Source organism: Paroedura picta, chromosome 8, assembly GCF_049243985.1.
Source record: "Paroedura picta isolate Pp20150507F chromosome 8, Ppicta_v3.0, whole genome shotgun sequence".
NCBI classification, from domain to species: domain Eukaryota; kingdom Metazoa; phylum Chordata; class Lepidosauria; order Squamata; family Gekkonidae; genus Paroedura; species Paroedura picta.
In genome coordinates this window covers 56,194,980-56,204,273 of record NC_135376.1, presented here as the reverse complement: position 1 = coordinate 56,204,273, position 9,294 = coordinate 56,194,980, and the positions used below count along the sequence as shown (strand labels likewise).

At 44.1% G+C, this 9,294-nt stretch overlaps 1 protein-coding gene across 1 annotated transcript; it reads left to right on the top strand.

The window, feature by feature from the left end:
- On the top strand, window positions 1-1,868 carry PRLHR (prolactin releasing hormone receptor). Its single transcript, XM_077347855.1, has 3 exons — window positions 1-138; window positions 379-462; window positions 639-1,868. The coding sequence occupies exon 3, from the start codon at window positions 698-700 to the stop codon at window positions 1,805-1,807; it is 1,110 nt and encodes a 369-aa protein (XP_077203970.1). The 5' UTR covers window positions 1-138; window positions 379-462; window positions 639-697; the 3' UTR covers window positions 1,808-1,868.
- Window positions 1,869-9,294: the final 7,426 nt, after the last annotated feature.

The following is a 9,294-nucleotide window of genomic DNA, read 5'->3' as shown; positions in this document are numbered from 1 at the left end:
TATAAAGGGATCTAGGCTCATTAAAAATAATGATTCTGACTGAGGCAGGTATATTGTTTTGTGACGTGGTAGTGCAGATATCCAATGGTGGGCAAGAAGATGCAGACGGAATTCACCCCCATAGCTGGTTTAATGAAGGTATGTAAGGGGCAACGTAATGTCCTGGGCAGCCAATGAGAGGTTTTTTACACAAGGTCATCAGGAGTAAGTAGTGAAGGCTGCTGAAAAGCACTGATCTTTGTTTTTTCTAATAAAGCACATCTCTCTGACTCTGTTCATCTCTCTCTGACTCTGTTCATCCATCTCTCTCTCTCTCTCTCTCTCTCTCCCTCTCCCTCTCTCTCATTCTCTCTTGGTCTTCCCTATGCATGCAAACAGAATCCTGGCTGAGACAGAAATCAGAAGCAGCAGAAGCAATGTGACATCGTCCCGAGAATCAGCCTTCCTCTGGATACTACAGCTGTAAGTACAGTTCTTGTTGTAACATGTCTGTGCAGCTGCCTGCTTGGAAAATTATTGGGTTAACAGAGTGGGAAGAAGAGGGGGGGGGGAGGAACAGGGGTGCACAATGACAGCATTTTCTCAGGAGTCAAAAGCCAGCCATGTCAGGGCTCAATGCTTGCAATTTTCTTTTGCAGGTGAATTCATAATGGGATAACCGGGACGCACATGCTTCATCTTAAGTGGTCAAAAATAAATGTGGGCGCATGTATGCATGTGTGTCATTGGTGGCCACTTCCTAAGTCAATTCCTGAAATTACCAAGGAGAAAGATGATGAATCCAGAGAATCTAACCTCCCAGAGCTTGCTGTCAGCCATCCATAGCAACACCAGCAATCTGTTCTTGGGGCTCCAGCTCGTCCAGTGCTTCAAGCCTTTCATCATTCCTTGCTACTGCTTAGTGGTTTTTGTTGGCATCATTGGGAATTACCTCCTCATTTATGTGATTTGCAAGACCAAGAAGATGCACAATGTCACTAACTTCCTGGTAGGCAACCTGGCATTCTCTGACATGCTTATGTGTGCCACCTGCGTGCCTCTGACGCTGGCATATGCCTTTGAGCCTAGAGGGTGGATCTATGGGCGCTTCATGTGCTACTTTGTGTTCCTGATGCAGCCGGTCACAGTGTTTGTATCTGTCTTTACCTTGACCGTCATTGCTGTGGACAGATACTATGCCATGGTGTATCCACTGCGGAGGAGGCTCACAATACAGATCTGCGCCTATACTTTGGCTGGTATTTGGTTGCTGAGCTGCATGCTAGCTGCCCCAGCTTTGGTCCACACCTACCACACTGAGTTCCCAGAACTGGACTTTGCAATCTGTGAAGAGTTTTGGTTCCACATGAAGAGAGACCACCTAGCCTACGCCTACAGCACCCTCATCCTCACTTACGTGCTGCCATTAATGGTCATCTCAGTTTCCTACCTGAGGATCTCTGTCAAGCTGAAAAACCGAGTTGTCCCTGGGAATGTCACCCAGAGCCAAGCAGAGTGTGACAGAGCCAGAAGGAGGAAGACTTTCCGCCTCTTGGTCTTGGTCGTGGTGGCCTTTGGCGTGTGTTGGCTGCCGTTGTACATCTTTAATGTCATCAAGGACATGGACATCCAACTGATAGACAAGCAGTATTTTAACCTCGTCCAGCTCATTTGTCACTGGTTCGCAATGATGTCTGCTTGCACCAACGCCTTCCTTTATGCCTGGCTGCATGACAGCTTCAGGGGGGAATTAAAGAAAATGTTTGCTTGGAGGAAGAAAAAGATAGGGCCTGCCCCAAATTGTTTTGTGGCTAGCGTGTCACTGTAAACGCGACCCGAGCCAATTGCACGGTTGCCTCTCTGGTTGTGAAGCCTCTCTGTGCCGCAATTAACATACAAGTGTTCTTGTAAAATGTGAAAGTTAAAACTGCCAGTTTTTCCACCAGAATAAAACAGGTGAATGATGGCTTTCCACATACATTTTTTAAAGCTTTGCAAGTAATACATCATTTGCAAAAGAAATGCATATAGCACCTGTGCCTGAGATGGCAATCAAAAGGGATGCAGAGGTGGCTTTAGAATTATGTGAGACAAGGCAGGGGATTTCGGGAAGGAGTAGCCTCAATTGTCTCCCTGTCTCACCACCTGCCCAGCAGCTGGGGCAGATAACACTCCTTCCCTCCTGTTTTCACAAAACATCTTCAAACACAGCATAGCAAGATACGGTAGGGCTCCCTGAACAGCTGTGCCTAGAATTGCACAAGAGTTCAGGTTGTTCAATTGAGTGTGCTTGCTTTGATCCTTGAGAGCCAGCATGGCTTGGATTCCCCACTCTTCTACACACAGCCAGCTGGGTGACCTTGAGTCAGTCACAGTTCTCTCAGAGCTCTCTCAACCCCATCCACCTCACAGGTGTCTGTTGTAAGGAGAGGAAAGGAAAGTGATTGTAAGCCACTTTGAGACTCCTTAGGGTGGAGAAAATCAGGATACAAAACTCAGATCTTCTTCTGCTTATCCTGAGTCAGACCATTGGTCTCTCAATACAGCAGTGTCTCTGGGCATACCTGTTGCCTCCGACTTGAGCTTTCTAACTAGAGGGGGAGAGGACTAAGCCTGAACCATCTGCCTGCAAAGTACCTGTTGTGTCTCTGAGTCATGCTTCCCAGTTGTTTCACTGCACTGAGTGACATCTGGGAAGAAAGGCATGTGAACTGCTTTGGAAACAGGTGGTGAGTTATGGCCAGAGTCAGCAAAGTGTGGGGTGGCAGCCTCACATAGCACCTCATAGAATATGACCACTGAAGGGAAAGTACTGGCAAGGAGAGTGCCGTAGTGGGTATATGAAGAAGCAGCAAGGGTAGAAATTGCAAAATACTATAAAGAGGGAGAAAGAACAATTTTAGTACTGAAATGTGTATGATTAAATAAAGGGGGAAAGTTCATATTCACACATATCAGGGTTGAGCTGGAGTAAAAATTAAAAAATACCTTCATCTTCCCCAGGATCATTAGTAGTTATGTCATCTGCACTTTGCTTTGTGTTGGCTCCTGGAATCAGAATGAGCAGGAGAATAAAAAATTCAAAAACTGATACTGGGATTGTGGTAGTAAAATATTTTTTTTAAAGCACACCCCTCTGCCTCAAGAACTATTGGCTAGCATATCATTCCTTCAAATACTCTACCTACCCCATGACGTTAACATAATACATGCTGATATGTTCCTCAGCTACTTACGGTACGGTAGGATTTGCAGTCAGTCTAGAAGTTTCCCCACAGACTTAACTGGAAGTACTTTTAGAATCCTCCCTGAGTGTCATAGCTGCATATAATTTCAGTTCTTGCCTTTATTGTTTTATACTATTGGTAGTAGACTTAGAATCAATATAAGCTTTCATTTTTGGAAGTGGTAGTATCATAAGTTCCCTCAGGCTTGGGTTTTTGTAAGTGGTAATATCACATGCTCCCTCAGGACGTGAGCCAGGCCTCAAACTGAGAACTGTTAAGAGCATCTAAGTGTGTGAGACGTGGTTTTAACCATCACCTAAGCCACATACTGAGCAGATGGGTATCAGACAAGCCGTTATTTTTACATAATTTGTTTTTTTAAATTTTTTTTTTACTATATTGATATTTCATAGGAACTACTTCAAGCATCCAATAGGTGAGATGAATTTTTTAAAAAAATTAACGAACCAATGACATATAAAAAGTTTGGGAAAGCCATGATTTATTAGGAAAGGTACAGCTCAAACATGTTGCCCTGCCTCCTATCAGATTGTTTTTTCTTCATATTTCCCCCAGAAGTATCTAACTTCCACCAGAATCAAGAGCTATTGTCATCCAGAATGGAGAGCTCTTTGCTAACCTTAATTCATGATGATGGCTTCTTCCAAGAAAAAGAAACTCACCAGGGTCTGAAGGGGTGGGTGTGATGCTATGTTCTTTGTTCAGGCTTTGAGAGATTCTTCTTGAAGCCTGAATAATATAACCCCAGCCCACCAAGCTTCCAATGGCAGCAGAGTGGAGCTTCAAACTCCTGCTTTGTATTCATATTCTTTGAATGATGCTGTAAAGAGAATTGTATCAGTGAAAATGTTTCTCGGATTTTTATCAAACTGTGGCCTTTCAGAGTTAATAGATACTCTGTACCACAGTCTAAGCTAAAAGCACAACGAGGCTCCCATCCTTCTCCTACAAACCTTGACTATTATTTCCTCAGCTGATTAGCTTCTATATCCCATTAGACTTCCTGCTTAGCCAATACCCAGATGGCCCTGACCAGTGGCAGATGGAGCTCAGAAGCGATGGGAATACCAAAAGACCCACAACAATTTCCTTCTGTGCTCCCCTCCCAAAACAACTTTGGATTCTAGCTTCATCACAACTCCACCCATGAAAGTGCTTGTATCTGTCACAAATATGCATATGGAATTTCATGTTCAAAGACTGTGTTTCAGGGACAAATTCTGGATTTCCTTCATGTCTTCCATGTGAGCTTAACAGAGGGATCTCACTCTCAGAAATATAGGCTGGGATCCAGTGATGCAAATGCAGAAGCATAAATAGATTCAACACAATTCCATTTGCCCAAGCTCTTGTGCAATAATTAGTGAATTCATCCCTTTGTAGTATATGTTCCTCTTGTGGCGCAGAGTGGTAAGGCAGCGATATGCTGTCTGGAACTGTCTGCCCATGAGGTTGGGAGTTCGATCCCAGCAGCCGGCTCAAGGTTGACTCAGCCTTCCATCCTTCCGAGGTCGGTAAAATGAGTACCCAGCTTGCTGGGGGGTAAACGGTCATGACTGGGGAAGGCACTGGCAAACCACCCCGTATTGAGTCTGCCATGAAAACGCTAGAGGGCGTCACCCCAAGGGTCAGACATGACTCGGTGCTTGCACAGGGGATACCTTTACCTTTACCTTTAGTATATGTTCAGAAATCCATTGCACAACACCTTATGTAAACAGAAATGCAAATGGTGATGCAACAAATCTGATATGGTACAAGGGGCTAATACAATCTTTTTCTCATCTTGTGCAAAACACAAGCAAAAGAATTCTGTGCTGAATCCAACACATAACGCTGAACTACAAACACGAGAAATCAAGAAACTGTAAAAATTATAAAAGTTTTTAAAAGTTGTATAAAAAGAAAGTCCCACTTCAACAAATGCTTTCTTGAGGCATCTTTCAGTGTCAGAGGACATCTTTCAGTAAGGCAGCTGGATCGGTTCTGCTTGTTAATACTGATGGTCCAAAAACCCTCCACTGATGTGCCTATCCAGTTTAGGAAGGAGATGAGCTCAAAGCCACTTTCAATGTCATGATGAAGGAATGAAAAGGACTGAGACAAGCTACATATCCAAGACTGAATATCAAACATAGTGACCATTCTTTACTCCACACTGGCAAGAATGTCAGGCCTACCATGGTCTCAGACCTTCCTTTCTGTACTTCCTATGCAGGTCCTGCATGGTTGGGCTTCTCTTCGGATCCCAGTCTCAATAGGCTGCTAACCTGAGGTTGGGAAATTCATCAATATAGTGCCACATAAACTGCCCTCCAAAGCAGCCATTTCCTCCTGAGGAACAAATCTCTGCAGTCTGGAGATCAATTGTATTTCCAAGGGCTCTCCAGGCCTACATGGCCACTGGCAATTGTAATGGCTAACCAGAGGTTATTGTGATGCTGAAATACTCTTACTATGTACTTTGGAGTGGGATGAACTCAAGGATGATCTCCACATAAGGAATATGTTCCTGGACAGTCTTTGAGCCCCCTACATATGATGTTACCTGCATCCTGAGGCTGTTCAGTAGCCGGGATGAGATTTGGCCATTTTTAACTTGTGATTTCACCCTAAATCACGAATCCCATCAGTGAGCAACCAGGGACAAGTCCATATAGAGGGGGAAATGTGTGATAGTCTCGGCAGCTTTGCCCCACCCACCCACACACCCACCCTCCCCTCTCCATTTCCTGCTCCGAGTATTTTTTTTAAAAATAGCGCAGTCTGTGTTGTAGTGTGACTACAAACCTACACTGACAAAGGTGATATAAAATCTTCTTTAAAGTGTCCACAGTCTTTCTGGGACCAGGCAGGCAAAACACAGCCCCTTTTCTGTTTTCTGGAGGTGGGGAATGAGCTGGGAAAGGGCAGGGAGTGGGTGATCGGGCTGCCTTCTCCTGATCATACAGGGGTCTGAGCACTTTGCTTTTAAGCCAGTCACAAAATTTATTTTTGGACTTCAGTTTCCTGTCCAGCTTTCTCATAACTTGATCAGGCAGAAACAGCCCTGTTTCTGTTTTCTGGAGGTGGGAATGAGCTGGGAAAGAGGGGGGAGGGTAGGTGATCAAGCATTTTTGGGCTCCAGGGGCCATGTTAAGTGTCTCAGAAATTCCTGACAGAAATAAACTGCAAAAGAACATGAATTCCAAAAAGAGGAGGAATGCTGTATAGTTCTGTCATTTCTCCAGAGCAACATGACAATGTTGATTTTTATTTTAAATGCATTGTGGCAGTGCAGAATAGTTAAAAAAATAATTTTGGGGCTGGGGGGTGAGAAAGTTTCAGAGCTGGTTTGGTGTAGTGGCTAGGAGTACAGACTTCTAATCTGGCGAGCCAGGTTCAATTGTGCACTCCCCCACATGCAGCCAGCTGGGTCACCTTGGGTTTGCCACAGCACTGATAAAGCTGTTCTGACCGAGCAGTGATATCAGGGGTCTTTCAGCCTCACCCACCTCTCAGGGTGTCTGTTGTGGGGAGAGGAAAGGGAAGGAGACTGTAAACCGCTTCAGGTAGAGAAAAGCGGCATATAAGAACCAACTCTTCTTCTTCTTCTTCTTCTTCTTCTTCTTCTTCTTCTTCTTCTTCTTCTTCTTCTTCTTCTGAGAGAACTGCTGTGCTGTGATTGGTGGCTTGTTGTGATTGACAAGCCAAAGAGCAGAGGGAAAAGTTTATGTTGCTTTCCCTTGCAGCCTTGTTGGGAAGAGGCAAAAAGTCATGAGAGGGCAGAGGGAAAATGCAGGAGGGGTCTCCCCGTGAGGAGGGCTGAAAAAGCAAGATTTACCATCCTGTGTTTGCAAGCAGGAAGCCACTCACGTTTTACCCTTTGTGCTAAAATGGTCAAGTTCTTCAAAGGTATAGAATATTGCCAAGTAATCTAATACAATTGAACAAAGATACGCTTTTATTTATAAGATAGCAGCAGCATCTCAATGAGATGAGTTCAATTTCTACTTTACCACAGTTATTCCCTTTTGTCTAGTCAATTACACAGAAAAGAAACTTCAAAATTCTGTTAGCTTATTTCAGAGGACAAAATTATGTTCATGGCATAGCTGTTGTAATCCTTCAAGGACTTTACTTGTTAGAAGCTTACACAGCTGCCCAAAATCTGATTGCAGGCTTCAGGTGCTCACACCAAACCCCAGTGACACACAGTTCAATCCCAGAAGGGACATGACAAATTGGAAATAGAAAGTGCAACATATTCAAACAGCAAAATAAGTGGAAACAAAGAAATATGAAGACAATGGAAGGAGAGTGCATACAATAGTGAAGACAATAGTATTGTGCTGTATCATTGAGACCGATTCTGCACGGGCAGAAAAGGATGAGCAGGAGCTCATATGGAAGCAGGGCAAATCCTTCTGGGCCTGCCCTGGGTCGGGCCCTCATTTGCCCTGCCTGAAGGGAATTCACATTCCATTTTTTTAAGTGAGGGCCAATAGGGCCTGTCCAGCAGCAGGCCTGCTTCCTTCCCAGCCTAGAGTGGCCTACAGGGAGCAAAAAATGTCCCGGTTGGTTTCACCACACTTTGCTGAATCACAGGGCAGACCAGTGCTTTAAAAATATTTTTGCAGGAAGGAGGGATTGCAGAATAAACCCCAACACCGCCCCCTACCCCCCGTGTGGCAGAACCTGTCAGCTGTATTTCCCAGGAGGACTCATTTAGCGGGGGACCAGGTATCCTGCTGAAATGTGTCCCCCCTGGGGACAGAGAAAGCTGTGGAGCATAAAGCTCTGCAGCACTGCACCACCAGTAGCTCAGCTCAGCCACTGCTGTGAAGAATTGGCCTGAGTGATACTAGTTTGTCATATATCCCATAATTACTTTAAGAAGGTCAGGGTAACATATATAGATTTTCCTCCTTAAAAAAAAAAATCATGTTTCAGAAGGGGGGAGAAGGTAGCACTTTTTTCTTTATATTGGTGCAAAGATATGGAGGGGTAACAAAATGAAATGTCAAAGCAATGGAAATGCTGGTTTGGGCAATATTAGTTGACCATTGTATCATAAAAATGTTGAGGTGCTGTCCTGTTTCAGGATTGTAGTTCTCTAGTGTGTGTTGAACAATCATTCCTCTTCTATAGAGTACAGGCACCACAATTTACTTCTCTTCTTGCAATAGTAGATTACTACTTTGTCCTTTAAAATGCTGGAGCTAGATTTCATTTTGGAGGATGGCTGGATGAGTCACACCTTTTGTGCACAGCATTGTCAGATGTCACAATTTCATCTGGAGTCTCTGGGTATGTGACATTTTTTTTTTCTCAGGGGCCTCAGAATATACCAGGATTTTGTACTGGTAACTGCACAGCAGTTTTCATAAGACACACAGGTGAACAGATATTGGAAAAGCTTATGAGAATGCTGAGTCTTATCTCACTGATTTTCAGTGCTCATGGTAGGATGCTACATCTTTTCATCCCCCAGAAGATTTCATCCACTGAGGGCGAGCATCTCCTTTGTATGTGCTGTGAAACTGGAAAGTCAAACTCTGAGTTCTGGAAACTATAGGCATCTTTCATTAGCAACAAGAGTAAGAGTTTCTGTTTTTGAATGTTTCTTCAGGATTTGAGAAACCCCAGAAGTGGCATGATCATGCAGAATATGGCTGGCAAGCATAGCCGTGTACATGCCAGACTGGAGCCCCACCCTTTCCCACCAACTCTAGGCCCATCATTGACCAGTTCGGGAGGGGTTACGTTGGGTCAACATTATCATATTTGGTCATCTCACTCAATAAATGTTTAACGAATTTTTAAAATATATTAAAATTAATTAATTCCCACCCATTCAGGAAACCCTTCCAAGGCCATCAAGAAACCCTGGTTGAGAGAGCCTGGGCTAGAATCTGTTACCACTCTGTTTGACTCTTTAGGCAACATAAGGCCCCGAGCTCTGTCGCTGAGTGCCTCCTAAATCTGTCTTTCTCTTTGTCTTTCCAGTTGTCCCTGACTAGCCTTAGTAACTTTTATGTAAGCAAAAATTGGATCCTTTTAGCTATCATCCAACGTGAAATGAGTT